The sequence below is a fragment of the Mytilus edulis genome, chromosome 14 (assembly GCF_963676685.1).
Source record: "Mytilus edulis chromosome 14, xbMytEdul2.2, whole genome shotgun sequence".
Taxonomy (NCBI): Eukaryota; Metazoa; Mollusca; class Bivalvia; order Mytilida; family Mytilidae; genus Mytilus; species Mytilus edulis.
Window position 1 is genome coordinate 64,863,694 of NC_092357.1, and position 22,531 is coordinate 64,886,224.

The 22,531-nt window shown below is 31.6% G+C and overlaps 2 protein-coding genes across 2 annotated transcripts; one reads left to right on the plus strand and one right to left on the minus strand.

Moving 5' to 3' along the window:
- LOC139503840 (uncharacterized) lies at nt 1-4,500 on the minus strand. Its single transcript, XM_071293781.1, has 4 exons — nt 4,348-4,500; nt 2,498-2,586; nt 1,364-1,545; nt 1-901 (listed from the first exon to the last, which is right to left on the minus strand). The coding sequence occupies exons 1-4, from the start codon at nt 4,368-4,370 to the stop codon at nt 317-319; spliced, it is 879 nt and encodes a 292-aa protein (XP_071149882.1). The 5' UTR covers nt 4,371-4,500; the 3' UTR covers nt 1-316.
- An 81-nt stretch (nt 4,501-4,581) lies between these two features.
- On the plus strand, nt 4,582-22,326 carry LOC139503843 (tubulin delta chain-like). Its single transcript, XM_071293785.1, has 12 exons — nt 4,582-4,785; nt 8,266-8,361; nt 9,063-9,115; nt 10,311-10,389; nt 11,356-11,414; nt 12,980-13,121; nt 14,178-14,330; nt 15,422-15,517; nt 17,326-17,398; nt 18,344-18,488; nt 19,460-19,620; nt 22,195-22,326. The coding sequence occupies exons 1-12, from the start codon at nt 4,691-4,693 to the stop codon at nt 22,261-22,263; spliced, it is 1,221 nt and encodes a 406-aa protein (XP_071149886.1). The 5' UTR covers nt 4,582-4,690; the 3' UTR covers nt 22,264-22,326.
- Nucleotides 22,327-22,531: the final 205 nt, after the last annotated feature.

Below are 22,531 nucleotides of genomic sequence, written 5' to 3' on the forward strand. Positions count from 1 at the left end.
TTTTTTTGTTTTTTTTATATCTTTGTCAAAGGGTCAAAGTAAATCCTTTGTCAAAATTTTAAGAAAATCAAAAGAGCCAAATTACTTTTAGTTAAGGTGTTAGGTACCACCTTAATTTCATTAAAATCTGTCGAGTATGAATCTCTCAACATTTGAAGTCCTGGGCTGAAAAGGGGTATATAATCCTTAACCAAAGACAATTCTCACAAGACTGCTTCTCTTTCAGCAAGGTGAGCTCAAAATGAAGTAACGGTTATCAATAACAAACAAGAATCAATAAGACCTTATATTAAATATCAACATTGGTAAAAAACAATTATTCTTTATCTATGGATTTCTCCAAAATGTCCAAAAGTCTATCCATCCTTTTAATTCTATCACCATGCTGTTCTTTCATCAAGTTCACGACATTGTTATTTGTGTCTTGAATTTCAGTTATTATTGTTGAAATTCTATCAGATTTACATTTTGTTTCCTTCTTCATTCTCTTCACACTCTCTTTTCCAGGCTTGGTAGATGATGATGTACCAGGGGCATCTTCATCGGCCGTACTAAATTTCTCCACAACAACATTTCCACTTTTTTTACTAGTATCTACCATCACACAGGGCATTGTTGAAGCCTTGTTTCCATATAGCCTGTTAAATGCATCAAAATGCTTCCACGTACATCGGTTATTGCCTGTGTGATTGTTTGAATCCATTACTTCTTTGTATTTTTTTTTAAGATTTTTCCATTTATTGATAACCTGTTTACTAGAAACAGTTACTCCTTCCTGATTCATTTGTTTTACTATTTTTCCCCACAGTGTATCATGTTGTTTTGTGCCATTGAATGCATCTTCCATATCTCCACGAATGGTCATCAATAACTTCTCTTCTTTTTCGGTCCAATTGTGGATCTAAGTAAAATATAAATAATTTAATGGCATATGATCACTACCAGAAACAACATGTACAATTTTGAATATATATATTTTATTTCAACTTAGTTTTTCCATTAGTATTTTATGAAATTCTTCAAAATTTAAGACCAGTGAATCTGTTATCTGTACATGATTCACTGGGACAGATTGGAGTCCGTAGGCAGATTCAATACTTTGTAAGGTACTGACATTATCAGAATTTGAAAGAGACGAAAAACATACTGTTTCCTCATCGGAATAATCAGGGGTACATTTTGTAGCATGGATAACTTTTTGTCTATATAAATATAATTTCTCATGTGTAGCAATGTTTGCGTTCAGGTTCCTTTCCATCAGTTGTTCTTTTGAAAGACCTTTTATTAATTTCTTGGTCTTTTTCTTTATCTTCTTTTTTTCTTTTTTCTTTTGTTTCTTATCACAGATATTTAAATTGTTTACCGAATCAGTAATTTCCTGAACTGGAGGGTTTTCAGTTTCTGCTGGGCTCTCAGGCTGAACATTGGTGCTTCCAGGCTCATTTTCTGGGTTCACAGGTAGAACTGCTTGCATGGTATCAAAGGGATCTTCATTTCCAGTGTTTCTTATAATGGCACCATATACTACTTTTTTCAATTCTGGATCTGTAATTAATAATTCTATACTCTTAATATATTAAAAACACAAGTTAAAAAGAATTTATACAATGTATATAATAAAATAAAAGAAAAATGCCTATATATCATGTATATGAATTTCAATAGTAATTAGCACCAATCACTTTTTGTGAAAACAGACAGATTGTTCTAGCAGATATGATCTACATGCATATGTCAAAAATATCATAAATACTGGTATGTCCATCATGCAACAGTCTTCAGGAAAAAAAATTCAACTTGCATTTTAAAAAATTTCTTAACATCAAACTGGCTTGATATTTCTCATTTTTTGGAAAATTTTGAAAGCCTGACCATGATGTATCTGACCTGGGTCGTCAGGCTAGTGGCCAATTCAAATACAGCTGCAGGGAATAAATCAGAGGCAGGCTCATTTTAGAAACCTGTATAGCTCACCTGAAGACAAAGTGATTTTTTACAGAAGAGTTTAAATTGACTTTTTCATAAGGTCTTCTGTTAGTTTGTTTCAAATTGGTAAAGTGGGCTCAGAAAAAGATCTTAGTGGTTTTCCTGCAGGTTCCTTTGTTCGGATTTGTCTGTGTTTAAGCACTAATGCACATTTGAACATTTTATTATTCTACACATAATTTTGAATGAAGTTTAACCCTACTATTTTATAAAATGTTAGATATTGCCTTGTATCTTTGCAGGTGTGATGCTGTCTTCTCAAACCGGTACTACAGTCATTGCCAGTGTTGAAGGCATCTTGAACTTGCATTAAGACGAGAATATTTTCTATGTGTAGAAGATCTCACTTCACATTTCAAGATGAAGAATAGCAATGAAAGTGCTGTTCCTTTGCTCCAATATTCTTCTTGTACATGTAGTTTCCATTTTATGTCAGGGTCATGTACACAGTCACTATTTCCTTCCTTACACATTTAGTATACTAAAATAACATTGATCAACTTAAACTTACCACAATCAGGAGCGTTTATCATAGCAGCCAACTCTGTAGTTATATTGCCTTCATAAGTTTTATTAGGGCCTACGATTTTTATTTTCACACTGAAATTGAAAATTTACATTTTAATTCTAGATTCAAAAGTGCATCATAAATATTTCTCCTCTGCTAACCATATTTTACATTATATATAAAGTCATATATAAGCATCTAAAAAAGAAGCAAAACACCATAAAAAATAAAGGGCTGCAGCATGATAGGATTGAATTTTTTGACAAGGGAAAGCTGAACAAGTCTGTCGAGAGCAAGTATGGACATTTATTCGTTCATAGTGTATTAATCAACTTTTTTTGATGGAGTTAAGCCTGTCAATTGAAATTTTATCGTGTGGTTTTTCTATGTTGTGAACTCATGCTATTGTTTCAGAAAAAGGGAGAAGGGTTTGGTACCATAAAAACGTTTAATCCAGCTGCAAATGTTTGCACCTGTTCTAAGTCAGGAATCTGATGTACAGCAGTTGTCGTTTGTTTATGTAATTTATATGTGTTTCTCGATTTTTTTATATAGATTAGACAGTTGGTTTTCCAGTTTGAATGGTTTTACACTAGTAATTTTGGGGCCCTTTATAGCTTGTTGTTCGGTGTGAGCCAAGGCTCCGTGTTGAAGGCCGTACATTGACCTATAACGGTTTACTTTTTTAAATTGTCATTTGGATGGAGAGTTATCTCATTGGCACTTACACAACATCTTCCTATATCTATAGTACCCGGTACTTGTTTAAAATTGTACCTCTTGTAAAGAGAATCTCAATATGGTCAATGAAAAAATTACATCCAAATTCGATGCTGAATGGCAAGCTACTTTTCAGGTACTTTGCATGCATGATGGAGTTTGAATGGTAAACAGGACATTTTCATTTTGATTGCCCCTTGCTGTCGATTTTATTGATTGGGTCTATTCATTTGTTAGTCAAACTAGATTAGTAGATAGCCTTCCATGTCTGATGTTCAGGCCTATGCTTTAGCGTACATCAAAAGCGTTCATCAATGTTATAATAGTGAACAGAAATGCCTATGATATGGAAATCTATGTGATAATAAGAAATGAGAACTGTAACTGTGTAGATAAAGTGTTGGTGGGGTATGTACAGTGTACAAAGTTTTGGTTCAACCAATATATTTTTTTATCTAACAAATCATTGGCAGATCCACAGGGAAGGGGGGCTTCCGGGGGTTGGAACCCCACTTTTTTTTTTTGCCGATCAATGCATTTGAATGAGAACTTATAGTTGGAACCACCCACCTTTTTAAAATGGCCGGATCCGCCCCTGCAGATTGTATTAGCAGCTGATTAGTGCACCATTGTTATTGTGACCGTGTATCTATAAAGTGGCAATAATTCATAGTATTTTAAAGAGTATAATTCACACTGACTTAAGACAACAGTGTCAGTGGAATCATCTGACAGAGTTGGCAAATACATGAATACCATACCTGGAGCCAGGGGTTGGTTGGACGAACCCCCCCCCCCCCCCCCCCCCCTTGAAAACAAATAAGCACTGTTAAAGTCAATGTTCGGTTCGAATTGTGACTGTTAAGGTCGAGTTTGTGAGTCAAACCAACCCCCCTTTGGAGATTCCTGGCTACGGGCCTGAATACAGGATAGGTACATGTATTCATGTAATATAAAAAAAGGTATAAACATTTTGACTATTTATTTCATAATTTGTATGAAAAATGACCGCCTGCTGATTTCAAATAATTCAATTCATCAAGCGTTTTCATGAAATTGTTGTTATTTATGTCAACGATGTGATGAAAATCTTTAAACAAGAGTAAAGTTCTTTTTTACAATCTGCAACTTACATATTACTTCCACCGGTCGCCATTTTGAAACTCTTCCAACCCTGACAAGAATCTGGGTTCCACGAGTTAACGGGTCACAGGTCACATTACGTCACGAGAGTACGGATCTTACTTGTCCAGGTGTTGATCGAGTACCTAGAGTTAACTCTAGAGTTTCACCTGAACACGGCCATAGTGAAGATATTAAACGCGGAAACTTTTTACCGGAGTTGTTTTTTATTTTTTATTTTATTCATAACATCCGGTTAAAATTCAGATCTCGGTCTGTTTTCAATGGTTTTCAATTATACATTGTTTTGCAGGACAACGGCATTGTTATGAACAATGACTATTTTAACTGAAGATGTCAGCAGTATTTCTACATGTCGGTCAATGCGGAAACCAAATAGGAAAGGCTTTCTGGAAGAAAACATCACAAGACAAAGCTGTTCATGAAGGGTACACAAAATAAAAATCTAGTCACTTCGGCACCCACTGACCCAGTGACCTAGTCAAATTTGCACCCCATACAGTTATTTCGTCTCTGAGTATTAACAACTTTTTATGTTTTGCGGGTAAACTATTAATGACCTTTTAACTTATATTTTCTCCTCCATGATAGACCATGTAGACTGTCTGATTGAATTGGACCGACTTGTCTCCGGGCCAAGTTGTCCAGCATTCTTTTTGTCACCCCTAAAAGAAGTTCCAACTAAAACAGAAACTTTGTTATAAACATGATAAACAATGCCATACTATCCAGCTATCTGTTCCCCTATTTAAAATTACACAACCATAACAAAGGAACTTCTTTTTCATGACTACTGCACAATTGCTAGCAAAAAATTGGCTAGTAAACGTACAAAATTGGTGCAGGAAAAAAACCAAAACAATTTAGATTACAAAGAAGTCTTTTTTTTTATATTAATGGTCATGAATTATGAGATATTAATTAAACAATATAAAAGAAAATAAGAAACATAAGCCATAAGCATGATAGGGCCTCACCCTTTTATATTAGGCACTGGCTACGGTTACATGGAAATGTAACAATAATAAAAATATTATTGTTACATTGGAGAGTCAGACTAAATGCCGGAATGCATTGTTGGGTAAGGACCTGATTAATTACGAATGTAACAATAATTATTGAGGCTACGGTTACATTGTGTTATTGTTACATGAAAAACAGCAATGTACGATGGGACTAGAAATATGTACTACGTCTAGTAAATAATAAAAGTTGAAGACATTTATTTTATATATACAATACTATAGGGTTATTGCATGAATATTGGGGAATATTGTCCCGAGTAGAATCTTATATTGCACGAGCTTGCGAGTGCAATATATGTTCTACGAGGGACAATATTCCTCAATATTCATGCAATAACCCTTTTATTGTATAGCAATATAATATTTGAAAGTAAAAATTGGTTTAAACTAAGATTTTGTCGTTGATGACGTCATGAATTTTGAAGATTTATTGCACTAGTGCAATATTAGAATTTATTGCACGCTAACTTGTGGTTACTTTCTGTGGGAAATATTATATTGCTATACAATAAATACAATTATCATATACTTAGACTAAATAACATATGATTTTTACCGTATGATAATAGCATTAAATTAAAGTATTTTCCATATTTTTCGAATTGGTGCTAAGCGGGCTGATATGAAAAGTTTATCACATGCTTCGATTGTTATCACATGCCTTTCCGTAACGTTATCACATGGCATTCCGGTGATACTCGGCAAATTCCGGAAACTACACCTCAATGCTACGTTTTCAGTGAAAAACATTACAAAGTAGTGTACAAAACAATTATTTGAATACTGGAAAGTATGTTGTGTAAAATAATTAAATAAGTTTTTCTGAAACATTATTTAGAAAGTTACTTTAAAAAAGTTGACTTTTCTATACAATGTTCATTATGTATATTGTTGAATTATTTTTTTGTCGATTTTTCCATATTAAAATGTGGGTTTTTTTTCTCTGTTGAGGCATATGATAGAAAGATTTCATATTGAATGAATCAAATTTTGGGTCCGACGTCCGTGAACTTTTTACTCTTTCAACTTCTTTTTGGGAACTACGTAGAAGGATCAATATATGAATCTGTTATTTTTCTCTACTGTTGAAGCATATGATAAAAAGATCATAACATGTCATTTTTCATATCGCATGTATTATCAGCCCTCGGTCAATATCAGCCCTCGAGCCATGCGGCTCTTGGGCTGATATTGAACCTAGGGCTGATAATACATGCGATATGAAAAATGCCATGTAATAATCTGATATTATATTACATACACTTTCTTTATTTTGTATTTACAATGACACGGTTTCTACATATCCAGTAAGTGGTATCTTTTGAGCCATAAACAATTTATTTACCAAACTTGGTTTGATTAATGGTCCATGGAATGAGGAAAGCCTATTTATGTTATACACTTTCTTTATTTTGTATTTACAATGACACGGTTTCTACATATCCAGTAAGTGGTTTTTGAAGCATGTTTAAATCCGACACATCAGGTTTTAAGAATTCTTTCACAATTTCACAACAAAAACGAGACAAGAGAGTTCGAACAGGCAGAGGCAGACATACTACATTCATTCAAATAGCAATGCAAAAAAAGCAAACATGTCGTTGGAAGAAGAAAAAAAACAACGTTTGACACTTGGTCTGTGTCAATTTAAACTTTTAATTTATAACACGAATGTAATTTAAATCTCGAATGGATATTACAACCAATTGATATTCGTATATAGGTTAAAAATACCTAATCTTTGGTTTGGGCGAGCTCCATCTGATTTTGAAACGAAATAACGTCCTCCATATAGATACATGTATACAGAAATTTTCAGTATTTTAGTTCACAGTCAGCAAACTTTGCTATATTTGATGTATCAAATATTTTAGTACTGTGTTTGTATAGCTGTATGTAATTTGTGTCTTGATAATTGTATCAGTTTCGTTTCAAATGCATCCCAAGTTTTAAATTGTTCACCCAAAACAAAATTGGTAATAGGAATCTCTTCATCAATTGTTCAAAGTATAATGACAGTAATAAGAGTAGGTGTGCAATTAAATACTTAAAAGTGAACACTTTTCTCAGCCCAAATTCTCAACAACAAACCATTGTACTATATATATTTCTTTTCTCAGCCCAAATTCTCAACAACAAACCATTGTACTATATATATTTTTCGCCTTTGGCACTTCTACTCTGAAGTAGTATCTTTAAGAACATCAAAACCATTAATACGCAAAAGTATAAAAACACAATTTGTTTTAAAAATAATAATATTTATTATTTATCATTATTACAATTATTATTTAGTACATATGAAAGAATTGAACAACAAACTATAGAAGATTTAAGTTTAATAAATCTAGCGCGCATTACTGTCTTTCATGAAACAATAACGCAATGTAACCGTAGCCTCAATAATTATTGTTACATTCGTAATTAATCGGTTCCTTACCCAACTTTGCATTCCGGCAATTAGTCTCCAATGTAACAATAATATTTTTATTATTGTTACATTTCCATGTAACCGTAGCCAGTGCCTTTATATTATAGTAAAATTTTAAAAACCAAACATTGAAGTGCTGCTAGCTATAATATCATTGTATGTATAGTGAATGAGTACTTCTTTTTAAAATTTCACGAATCTCGTTACTTCTCCATATCAACATGATCAATTTCAAAAAGAGAAGTCACTTCTCCCTATAATTCTGAAGTGCACAAATGTATGTGTGAGCCCTGATAGATAATATGAAGATGTGGTATGAGTGCCAATTAGACAACTCTCCATCCTGATGCATACCATGCATACATTGATATCAAAGGAGTAAGGCTGTGATAATATATATTTTCTGTCTTTTTGTTTTACCATCACCTAAGTCTCTATTTTTTCGATTTTAGACACACTTTCATACACCCTGATGGAAAACAAAGATCTGTACATGTAGATAGTGAGCCAAAAGTTGTACAAAAGGCGTGCAAAGGTCTTAAAATAAGGTAAAACAAGTATACAGACAATTCAGAAATGCATTTATTATTGTGATTGTTCAACAATATACTCATTATTACTGTCAAAGGGCATATTTATTATTACAATATATCAATTTTATAATTTTTATTAGAAAATGCTATCAACTTGATCTAGAATTGAAATGCATGTTGGTTTTTTTTGGACGCCTTGATCTCATCACAGTTTTGGCAATAATAAAAATTTGCAATGCTATTAAAAATAAGATGTGCTGTGATTGCAAATGAGACAAATGTCCACAAGACACGAATTGATATTCAATCAGCAATGATACTATAGGTCACCATACCATTTCTTGAGCAAAACCAATAACTGCATTATATAAGCCATGATAGCAAGCTATAATTTGCATTAACATGATAAAGGTAAAACAATTCAAATGAGATAACTAACATCTTTATGTATGTAGAAATGAAAACAAAAATAGTCTTCAGCGACAAACAAGTACAGTACTAAATATTTTACCAGTAGTATCTTCATGCATTTATTACATGTATTAGAATAAGGCCCGCTCCCTTTAACATGTTTAACACTTCAAAATCAGTATTACTGTATATGCTAGCGCTCCATTCAATGATTTATCAAAATACATGACCACCTAAGGCCTCCTTTCAGTCGTTTTCTGATAGGTCTTGACTCTGTCAAGGCTCTTTAATATTTTTTTTTTCAGAGATGGAAACATTGTATCTGGAAAGAGAGGAAGAGGAACAAATTGGGCATTAGGTATATTGTCATAACAAAGCAAGAATTTTTTAAGCATAAAATCTAAGACGAAACAACATTATTTTCCTGTAAAAACGGAAAATGTATATTATTAAGTTTAACCTGTACACTGTTGTTCATGTAAGTTGTAACATTTTGAATAATTCTGGATGGGCTACTGTTATTACATGAATATCGTTGAACATGATGCACTAGTATATCATCTTAGCTATAGTTACCCAGGCCTATTACAAAAACATATATTTCAGCTAACATAAACCACTGAAAAAATCATTCATCCAGTATGTTTTCAACAGCAGGTCATCTTTATAAATTTACCTTGATTCAAATGGATTTCAATTTGAACTGGTCAATTGTCGAATTCAGAAAAGCAATTACAAAAGTTCATATACTTAATTGATAAGATATTTAAAGCATTGAACCAGTGTTCTTTAAAATTATTTGGATCATCTTCAAAACTTTTGAAATAGTTCCATAATGATGACATCGTATTTCATGATTGGTCTATCATCAACATTATTTTCAAAACACGCTCAAACTTTTATCTTTTGAGGAAATAATTTCTTTTACAAAACAAGTTTTCATCATATTATATAACCGGCTCTGCTGGGCGATCTGCTTTTACGAAATTGGCGCCCATTAAACTGAATCCATCAATGTTACCATATATCAAATTTGAATTTGCTCTCTGCCGAGGTCTGCTTTGACACCCATTTTTATCAACCTGATAGGCGATCTGCTTTTACCAGATTGAATATTCCCATAACAGATTAATCAATTGAATTCGGCTGCTAAAATCGTTTGCCACATGTTGTCATAGTTAAATCATAATAAAATGCGATCGTAAACAGCATTCTTATCCAGATTTCAAAATATTTTGACAACAAACTATGAAAAATTATAGTTGCCTTAATCGGTGACAGAAACTTTTCTGGAAATATCGATTTTTATTTTATTTTCCTGAATTGGGAATTCATTTTCATGTACATATTTTTGGGGCCGCTGAGCGGCCCTAAACTATATACTGGAATCATCCCTGCACATTTTTGGCAATAATAAAAGCCTCGCATTAATTTCTGAATTTACAGTATCTGACAATTCCAGTATAGACATGGACATGTTTTATATTATTTGGGGATGATTGGCAAACAATTTTTTCGTTGGGAGATTCACACATATTTTTGATTTTTTATAGGTTACCATGGACTAAAGAAAAGTGGAGAGGATCACATACTAGAGGATACTGCCAACCAAGTCAGGAAAGAAATTGAGAGGTAATAATATGTTTATTGCAGAAATCGTAATAACAATAGTCATGTTAGTATTGCTATAATTGTTATTTTGATTTTTATATTTATATATTTTTGTCTTTTGATCAGAATGCAGAACAATTTTTCAATTTGCTGTAATTTTTATGTTATAAAAGAAGTGGGGTGGGGTCATTTAAATTTGATAGCATCTACACAATACACCTAAATACATAAGTAGTTATCCTTCATAATTCTTTATACAGCCCTAAAGCCCAATTGACATGTATTGCACTGTGGAGCAAGGTTTTAATAACTGACTTTAATCTGATTTCCAAACACTAGGACAAAACTATATAAAAAAAGCAATTAAGGCTGATATGTTGCCACTTGCCAAAAGTAATTTTCTTTGCCAGATGCCACTAATTCTTGTATAGGTCAAAGGGAAATAATCAAAGTAGTATTGTTCATTCTAAAAGAAAGAGGTGGAAGATGCCCAAGGGATATTCAAATTACAAATCAAAGACAAAATACTGAGGCCATGGACAAAACAGTCAAGAAAAAACATCAGAAAACCAAAAATTGTTTTTTATTCCTTATCAACTCATCAAATAATTCTTCAAACAGAAACATAGGTTGTTCATCAGCAAAAATTACATATTGTGGGTAAAGGCGAACTAAGAATTAAAGTGTAGAATAATACATATTTTTATAGGCTTGGTTGCTTACTAACAAAATTGTGAAATCAATTTTCTGCTAACATTAAATTTTTTCCTCATTCCAAGAAAACAGGTGCTCACAAAAATGAATTAATCTACATTTTGTACAGTATTAACTGTTTGATATATTTCATCAATTATACAATATAAACTAACAACACTGTAAAAAGCAAAGACCTTTAGAGATCAACACAATCTGCCACAGTAAGTAATTAGGTGCAAAAGGTACAATATTTCAAAATTAGCCTGGTTCTCAAGAAGTCTTATTTTACAGATGTGACATGTACAATGGTTGTATTATGATGCACAGTTTGACCGGTGGAACCGGTTCAGGTCAGTATTTGTATGTATGTAGGTACTATATATATATATAGCTCATGTAAATGAAATGACAAAGTTTTGTTATCTCCCCTTTTTGTTATGTCCTTTGAATGTGATTTTTTTCACATTTCGAAGTTTCATCAATGCTGGGATTGATTTTTAGCTGAAACTGGTTTGTAAAATTATAATCTGCATAATGATACATCTAAAAGACTTGTTTTTATAAGCATAATCTACATGGTCATATACATAAACATTGAAGTCCATACTTAAAATAATGAAACGATTAAATTCAGCAACATATATTTCACAACTGTTTATTTATTCTCATTGTTTTGTGGATTCATTTATTTTTGTGGGTACCAGTTTCCATGGATAATGGGAAAGTAACATGTTCATAGATATCTAATTTCGTGGTTTTGCTGTGTCTGTGGTCTGCATACAAGCCTATAGAAAATTTGTCATTCGTTGAACATTTAATTTTGTGGTTTACCTATATCCACAAAAAATTTGTATCCAATGAACAATAATAAATCCACAGTATTCCATATATATCTTGATGTGAAGTAATTGAGAAAAGGGAGACAACCCAAACCAATCACAAAACGTTATAATGTTCCTTTTGTTGTCTTTTTATACGCCCGCCAAAATTTTGACTGGACGTATTATGGTATACAAATGCCTGTCCGTCTGTCTGTCCGGCGTAAACATGTCGCACCGTAACTTGAGAACGACTTATCCAAGTTTCATGAAACTAAATATAGTTGTTTCTTATGATGGTCAAGCTAATTGTATACTTTTTAGTGAATTTTTTTTTTTAGTTACCGGACTATGTAACTTAAACATGGGGTTGGTTTTTTTTCACATGTCGCACGTATCTTAAAAAGGATTTATGATTATTGCTTAAAACTTTACACACTTCTTAGTAATATTAATCTAAAGATCTGTTGACTTTTTGGTTTTGATTCAAAATTTTATTTTAGAGATATTGAGTTTTTTGTAAAAAAGAAAAGGGGGGGGGGGTCACAGGTTGCGCTGTATCTCAAAAACTATTTATGGTTATTGCTTAAAACTTTACACACTTCTTAGTTATATATCTAAAGATCTGTATAATTTTTGGTGATGATTCAAAATTTTATTTTTGAGTTATTGAGTATTTTGTAAAAAAGTTTTTGTTTTACATGTCGCAGCATATGTCAGAAACCATTTATGATTATTGCATAATATTCACACACAAGACGACGGGCGTATCATGCACTCATGGGCCAGCTGTTTATTGTGATTTGTGGAAATATCAAGCACACTTTTTAATTTGCTTTATTAAGATCTATATATTCTTATAAAAAGGATTATTCAATTATTATTCCTGTATCATGGGGATCATTATCAAACAGAACCTGTACAACATACTGTGCAGCATCATTCCAGCACAGAACCTTTCATATATTTGTATATTTTTGGACTAGGATCTCGTCTGTGTGAGGCCATGAGGTAGAAATATCCCATGAACCACCTGATTTCCTGTAATGTGAGGATTTGTACCAAACATAACCTTACATAGACTTGTGTATTTTTAGGATTAGGATCTTGTCTGTGTGAGGCCATGAGAGAGGAATATCCCATGAACCATCTGATTTCCTGTACTGTGGCGCCATGTTTGACAGGAGAAAGTCCATTACAGAACTATAATGCTTTGCTAACACTGTCATACCTTCAAAGGTAAAATAACATGTAATATTTGGGACATTTTATGATTAGCTTAAAATCTTCTAACATAACATCATTTTAAAGGGGCACTAGCTGTCAAATTCATTGTAACCGATTTGACTCAAATTCTCATATTTGGTTTATAACAATGTAAAACATTTATCCAAACTATCAAAAGTCTAAAATAAACAGTTTACAGAGCATGGGGTAGATAATATATAGGTTCGTATCGTGTGTATTTTAGTCCAGACGCCATCTAATTAACTATCGATTTGACCTCAGATGACCATATAAGCGATGTAAACAAAAATAAAGATACGAATAGATTAAACCAACACGTGCAATCGCATTTTTATAGGTCTGTTTGGTTTTATTTTATAGATTAAAAATAGACGTTTCTCATTGTTTTTAACCATATAAGAATGATTTTATGTGCATCGAATTAGTAATCCAATGATTTACCGTAGTTTCACTTTCATTGTTGACATTCTTTTCTTTAAATAAACAGTACACGTACAATGCATGCGTTGTCAATCTCTACATAGGGGTTAACTTGAAGTTCACATGAATACCGGTTAGAATGATGATGACGTTTTCACTTGCAAGTGAATCAGTCAAAAATTATGTTTAATCGCTTATTTCAACAAAATTAAAGGAAATTGATTGCTAAAAGCAAATTATTATTTCATTATTCCAATTTGATTAATGATTGATCTAAAAAAAAATCATACTTTATTTTTTTATACATATCGTAGCTAGTGCCCCTTTAATATGATATTAAAGAAAAATAAGAAACAAGAAAAAAAAGAAAACGAAATCTAGGAATAGATTTGGTTTTAGAAATTTTAAAATTTAAATACGCAAAAATATTGAACAGTTTTTTTGTTTGTTTTTTATTGGCAGTTTCTTCGTTTTCTCTACATTTTTATTATATATTTTTAACTATTCCTAAATATTTTATCAAATTTATAGCCAAACTATGGATATTTTGAAATTGAAATAATCTTTTACAAATGGAGATTTTGTTTCAGAAATATATTTATAAAGACAAATATTATTCTTTTTCAGGAATACTGACTGTGTTGTTCTGACCTATAATGATGATGTTCTCGGAAAACTTCAGAGAAAGATGGAGAGTGTGTCTTTTGATGCCATGAACACTTCTATAGCCTCTGCTCTAGGTGGAGTATTCCTGCCCACAGATACCATGACACCAAAAAGGTTAGATTATCTCCCTTATATAAAGTGACCATGTTTCCTTTGATGCCATGAACACCTCTATAGCCTCTTCTCTAGGTGGAGTAGTCCTGCCCACAGATACCATGACACCAAAAAGGTTAGATTATCTCCACTTACAATCAAAAGATTTTTTTAATATTACTCTTTTACGTATGAATAAAAACAAAACTATAATTTCATGAAGTATACAAATACCTAATGTTAATTTGGTGGCGTACCAAAAATATTGGATTTGTCTGTTTATAAATTAGAAAAGAATTTGTATAATACTGACATGAAAAATAGTTTGAATTGTCTCCCCTTACTCATAAAATGTTTTTTTTTTATGGTTCTTTCTTTAAAGATTAAAAAATAAACAGTTTTTCAGCATAGAGATTTAATTTATTTGACCTTACTTAATACAGTAAAAAAAAATCACACTATACACAAATTTTTAGAAATAGTACCCTCATGTATACTAAGGGGCATACATAGTTTCTTCCCCTAATCTATATGTCATAGTCATATGCTTACACTTTCAGGTTTGATGCAATCATTTGTTTTAGAAAAATGTGTAGGAAATAATAACCCCTTTAAACAAGCTAAATGATGTCCGTTATTTCACAAACAATGAATGGATTGCTTCCTCTTATGTTAAAGGGTGTAAATAGTCTCAAAACTGTAAAACATGTTCAACTGCTTACAATAAATAAAAAAAGGTTTGGTTGTCTCCCCTTGCATTAAAAATGAAAAAAAATGTTGTCCCCTCCTCGTAAAAGATTTGATTCCTGTTAAAAAAAGTTTTTAAAAAGTTTTGATTGACCCCTAGTAATTGAACCAAAATATGGTGTTTAAAGTTTTTTCTCAAATCTACAATAAAACTGTAACATCTTTCCTAAACAATGTTGATTAACTATGGGAAACAAGTTTAAATTTATAAATTGATTTGCCTGGAGCTTACATGATATAAAATGTATTTCCTGTAGCATATGATAAAACTGGAAAGCAGACTTTACAAGCTTAAGAGGAGTTAATCAATGTATGCATTACATTTTTGTATTCTAATTGAAAGTTCATACTTTTTATTATTTTAGTGGACCAAGTATTGGTATGGAACCTTGGGAGATGATAAGATCAGTTTGTCCTCTTCCAGCAAATAAATTTGTACAGGTCCATCATATAGCTAAGAGGCAAGTTAATTATTAAAGTCAAACATTTAGGCTTAAATTAAAATATTGTTTGTTTGCCCTTTACCAACCGACTCTTTAAATTCATTCCGCCTGAAAATCTTTTATTTGTGTTTACCAGCAAGATTTTATTTTATTTAATTTTTTGTTCCTACCAAAAATCTTATATATGTATTTCCCGCTCAAAACTATTTTACTGGAATTCTCGGGTTTTATCTTTCATAATAAGGTCTAGTCCGTTTGGTATCACATGAGCGTTTGACATGAATGGACACTTGCATTTGGAGTTTCAAAGCATTTGTTTGAAATCGATGTTCAAAGCTTTGAAATCATGATATATAAAAGAATGTTACTCTGTGTCTCTATACTTTAAGAGCAGGGTTCATTCAAAAAAAGTTTGTCCAATACTAAATTATCAACATGTGTACAAAATATTTTGTGAACAGACTTTGTATCCTATGTAGGGATGGTCTTTGGTGGTCCATAGATTAGGATGATTATGTTAACGATGCCTTCGACCAGCATTGATATATTCTGATTTATATCTGACATGAACCAAAGGTCTGTAAAGGGGAGAATATTTGGCAGTAAAATCGCCAAGTTTTTCCGTACACATCATTTATAAATGCGATGTAAAATATGTGACAATTGAGTTTCAAGTCTTGTAGCATTTTTATTGGAAACACAGGCACACACGAAAATTTAAACACTCTAGGGACTTTTTCTACTAGTAATGTACAATGTATTTCTGCCCGGACATATTTTACCAGGACAAAGTTATCTCTTACAGAAAAACTGTAGGTCTAGGTAAGCGTACAAGGTACATATTACAGAATATTAGTGCAAGTTAAAGTTCTTAAAAATTCCAGGTATGTAAACGCTTAAAATATGCCGCACAGCCCCATTTTTTATATTTGAAAAAAATTGTAGTGCATATGAATTAACTTCACATTCTACAGGATAATTTTTTTTCAAAACTTGGGACTAATATACTAATAGTCCTAGAAACTTATTAGCAAAAGCATACTTAAACAAAAGCAGTACAGACAAAAATGACATCATGCAGATTTTGTATCGATAAAATAAAATATTATACCTACCTGCCTACCCATGACAAAAAATGTACCGAGCTAAGTTATTTTTTGGGAAAGAAAAATAAAATATTTTACCTACCTACCTACCCTGTTTCAAAACATAGGGTCGGAAAAGGGCAAACAAACAATATTTTAATTTAGGCCTTTAATACTGTAAATTCAGAAATTAATGAGTGCATTTATTGGTTTGATTCTTGAAGTAGGGACACAAATACAAGATTGTTTGTGCTATTTCAGGATAATCTGCATACAAATACAATACATGTATATGTATTTTAATATCAAAAATGTGATTTCTTATAATTACAAATCTCATGCAGTCACGTTATTTGCAGTTATAAATACCTCACAATATTTTTTGAATTTACAGTATGTACAAGCACCTGCTGGACCTGATAAATCTTGAAAGGATGTCTAAAATAATTTGCAAAATGGTCTTCATTTAGTACTATAAATTCAGAAATTATTGCATGCATTTATTATTGCGATTTTAATTTTGTGTTATTGAGAAAAATCCTGTTTTAAGTCATATAAAATATTTCAAAATGCAAGTTTAAATGATTGCAATTATTACCTTGTCACATTTTTCGCAAAAAATAAAAACATCGCAATAATTTCTGAATTTACTTTAGTAGTTTTAGCTTCACATATAGTGGTGCTCCAATTTATAGGAGATGTAAAATACTAATCAAACATTTTTTATTTTTGCTATAACAGTAAGCTGTCTTGGGCAGGACTACAGAAACAGATGAGTCAAGGCATTAGACGACATGATAGCAAAGGAAATGTAGTATCCTTATATATAATGAGTATCAGGGTCATAAACATGTTTAACCCCGCGTTCATTATCACTGAACTATTATATATTTGTTTAGGGGCCAGCTGAAGGACGCCTCCAGGTGTGGGAATGTCTCGCTACATTGAAGACCTGTTGGTGACCTTCTGCTGTTGTTTTTTCTACGGTCGGGTTGTTGTCTCTTTGACACATTCCCCATTTCCATTCTCAATTTTATCACAATTAGGTTTACAGAAAAGATAATAATAGAAAAAAGAGGGGAATACAGTAATATAGACAGAAAACTAAAAAGGCTGACTATTTGATAGATAGAGCTGCAATTTAAAGAATAGAGAACAAAATATAAAGTGGAAGTGAAATGCCTAAAAAAATTAAAGAAAACAAAAATGAAGGACATATAAAATAGAAGATGTGGTATAATTGCCAATGAGGCAACTCTTCACTAGACCAAATAACACAAAAGTTTACAACTTTAGGTTACCATACTGCCTTTCAACAATGTGCAGGCCCATACTGCATTGTCAGCTTTAAATGGCCCCAAATTCACAAACTATGTGCAGTTTTATGAGACCACATTTTATGATGTCCCATTTATTGGCATTATGTTTTCAGGTCAGTGCGTATAATTGTCCGTTCGTGCAGCTTCAGGTTAAAGTTTTTGGTTGAGGTAGTTTTTGATCAAGTCCAATCAACTTGAAACTTAGTTAACATGTTCCCTATGATATGATCTTTCTAATTTTAATGCCAAATTAGAGATTTTATCCCATTTTCACGGTCCACTGAACATAGAAAATAAAAGTCGGATGGGGCATGCGTGTACTGGGGACACATTCTTGTTTACTCTTCCTTGGGAGGTCTCTTAAAACAGATTTAACTGTATATTATTTAATGGATTCAAGAAGAGAGAAATATTCACACATTTTCCTTATACAGTATCAGTTTGGTAGTATAGGTAATGTAGTGATAGCACGAGGTGACAGTACAGAGACATTTTACTCCCAGATGACACAGGGGCTGGAGAAAAAGTTCCGTAAATCTTTCAACACTGTCAGCTGGAACCCCTTCCCTATAGATATTTGGACTGGTATGTGTAAAGGAACATGTTTATATAGCATTGACAATTACGTTTCGAGAGATATGATTATTTAATTGTGTGGTTATGCCGAGCTCTGCATACTATCCTATAGAAAATATGTTATTCTTTGAACATTTGATTTCCTGGTTCCACTGAACCCACAAAATCAACAAAAATTGGTACCCAACAAATAATAATGAATCCACATTACACTGAAATTTAAGGGTGTCTTTTGAGAGAACTCAAAAAGAATAAATGGCAATTCAGTAACTACAAATGTTGGTGACCTTCTGCTGTTGTCTGCTCTATGGTTGAGTTGTTGTCTCTTTGGCACATTCCCCATTTCCATTCTCAATTTTATTATCTTTTTATAGGAACCATAAATCTATATGTTGATAAGGTATAAAACAAAAACTAATAACCAACTGTTCAGGAAAACATAAGATCACAAAAATACTGAACTTAGAGGAAAATCAATTCTGAAAGTCCATAATCACATGGCAAAATCAAATAACAAAACGCATCAAAAACGAATGGACAAAAACTGTCATATTCCTGACTTGGTACAGGCATTTTCAAATGTAGAAAATGGTGGATTAAATCTGGTTTTATAGCGCTAACCCTCTCACTTTGATGACAGTCTCATCAAATTCCGTTATATTTACATTGATGTGTAAACTAAACAGACACAATAAATATAATAGTCAAAATATGGGTACATCAGTCATCATTGTATAACAATTTTAAAAGGAACAAATTAACAGAACACAAAAACATCTATCTACAAACACATTTAAAAGTATTTTTAAGAGTGAGAGAAGTACATACATAATGTACATTGGAGAAGACGTTACTAAGTTGTAAAACTTCTGTCTAATCCATTTGTCATTTTGAACAATAAAATATGTTTAAACTATGTACATTATGTATCAGTAGAAGTTTTATCATATACATGTATCTTCAATAATTTATTGTTTCAGCCAAACCCAACAGTATTGGACCAAAAGACACAGCTTCAATTACAGTAGCATCCAATTCAGAGTCAATAGTAGAATACCTTGAGACTGTCTATGAAAGGTCAAGGGTCAAATTTGCTGCCAAAGCATATCTCCATTGGTACAACAAGTATGGAGTAACCAATGTAAGTAGAATAGTGTTTATAATTTAATTTTGGATGTAGCGCACAGACTTGGGGTCAATAACATTGGAATGTAATTAATTAAATTACACATTACATTGCAAAAATGAACAATTACATCAATTACACATTACACTGTTTTTGAAATGTAATTAATTAAATTACAATTACTTTACTAAAGTAATTAATTAAATTACACATTACATTTCATCATGGCATTTTTTAACAATATTATACATGTATAAATAATGCATGTGTAAAATATTCATGTAAGCATAGTTTAAAGCGTTGCATTTGATAATCATTAGCTATTTTAATGTTTTGTCTTTAGTCTGAATCTCTCTGGTCTGAACACTTTGACAGCAATTCTAAATAGCTTTTCGACAGGAGCTAATGTGGCAGATATTGCTTGATCAGAACATGGAAGTTCTATGATCAGAAGATCATCATATTGAAAGGAGGGGGAATTGGTTTCTATTAACTTGCCAATACATCAAGGGGTATTTTGACATTTGAAGTCATTTAAATTAAACATAATATGAATAAAGATATAATACATAAATCATAAATATTTTTTTTTTGCATTAAAAATATCAAAAAGTGTCCTTGTCACAATATTGAAAATAATTTTTAGTACAAATAATGTATGAATAAAGTCTTAATATTAGCAATATTTTGCTAATTAGATAAAAATACATGTAACAGTGGCATTGCCCCTGGACATTTTAATCGAATTAATTGCGGTTTGTTTTTACAGCTGTTAATTTTTATTTCTATAATCCTTTTGTGTATACTTATTTGACAAAATGATTGTGTGCAGTGGTTTTGAATACAAATGAACTGTCTAAGAAAGATTTTTCACAGTGACACTTTTTTTTTTGGTTTTTGTTAAACAAGGAGATTAATTACTTATCAATCTATTTAGTTAAACGATCTTTCTTAAAAACTGAACACTTATATATGATTCTCACATTTATTTAATTTATAATTAAATAATAATTATTAAAAAAAAAACATCTGCAGGTCAAATATATATTAATATACATTGTAACTTCAGTATAAATTATAGACTTCATATAATGAAAAAGTATGTGATATCAATATTTGAAAAACAAGTATTATTTTACAATTTATATTATTAAACACAAATCATTATCATTAACACCATAAAAGTATATGTAATTGAAATGTAATTCAAAAGTAATTGAGCATTACATGCTTTTTTCAATGTAATTAATTAAATTACCATTACATGTAATTAAAAAAATGCTCAATTACACATTACATTCAATTACATGGAAAACTGTAATGCATTACACTTAATTACCATTACATTTTCAATTACGACATCCCTGGTAGCGCAACATGTCTTCTGATTCTCTAACAGTGTTTTGTCTATCAGCTCATAGACATAATTATGTCATGTGACCATGACATAATTATGTCATGTGACCATGACATCATTAAAGTTTTTCATGATTTACTCTAGATTGAAATGGAATTTAGAATTAGATTAGAAGGAACGTCTGTAACTACGTGGGTTATTCAGTGTGCACCACATTTTTGATAATATTTCTTCATAGACAGAAAAAATATTGCAGTCATTCTTTTAATACACTGCAGCTGTGCTACATTTTTTGTATTTGGGCTGTCAAATCGCATTGTCCGTTTAATCATTTGTCATAGACAATCACTCACCTTATATCAACTTGTTTATGACCTTGACACTGCATTTTCGTAGAGTTTTATTTATGAATTCATTAAAAGTACAGGTTAGCTGACTTTTTGACCTCATATGCTCCAAATTTAAAAAAGTTATGAATTTTTTATTTGGAACAGTTGTAGGATTGCAGCATATAAAGAAAAACCCAACAATGTCTTGAGCTAAATAAATAGAATAACTAATCAAAGAATTCAAATATAGAAAAAATTCAACCCGTGACCAAACAACATGGAATTAACTCTTGCGCATGAATTAATGTGTTACAGTTATTTGGTCACTCGTTGAATATTTTTCTCTGTTTTCTCTGAATTTTTCAATTAGTTATTCTATCAATAAAAGTTTATAAATTGTTTACTAATTGTTTCTGTTCAAAGTAAAACTGAGAATGGAAATAGGGAATATGTCAAATAGACAACAACCCGACCATACAGCAGACAACAGCCAAGGCCACCAATGGGTCTTCAACTCTGCGAGAAAGTGTTTTTATGATCTCACTTTCACCATGAATGCTTGAAGTCAAATATTTGAAACTCATGGATGTTTAGTATGGAAACAAGTGTTGAGCTATACATGTATAACATAAAGTGACAATAGTGGATTCACACATAAAAATGCAAAAAAACAATTCAAATTCAAACTTATGTCTAAATAATTAATCAATGGTAACAGATATGCAGCTGATCATTGCATGTCAAGAAAAACAAAGAATAATGATAAAGTTGCTTTTGAAATCCTGGTCTGAAATCAAAAACAAATTTTTTTTAAAGTTTGTTTTTAAATTTAACATTCAAAGGTAAAAATATGATATAGCAGAACGATGTAATTTTTTAATATCTAATTTCTGTCTTTTTCAGGAGGAATTTGAAGAAGCATTTGATGTTGTAGAAGACATTATACAGAATTATAAAAGTGCATTTTCATAAAATTTAAATGACATTTATGATTTAATTTTTTATGATAATCAAAACAAATGTGTGTCTTATGTCTTTATGTTAGTTGTTGTTTTTGTTGAGCTTGACTTGTATAGCAGAAAGCTTAACATAGGGATAGTGATTCAGTGGCATTTGCTAACCTCTTAAAATTTTAATATTTCAGAAGGTAGAAGACCTTGATCCTGCATAATTTGTATATAGATGCCACAAGTTTCCGTCTGTCATGTGTCCATTGTCCTTGACCTAATTTTCATAGTTC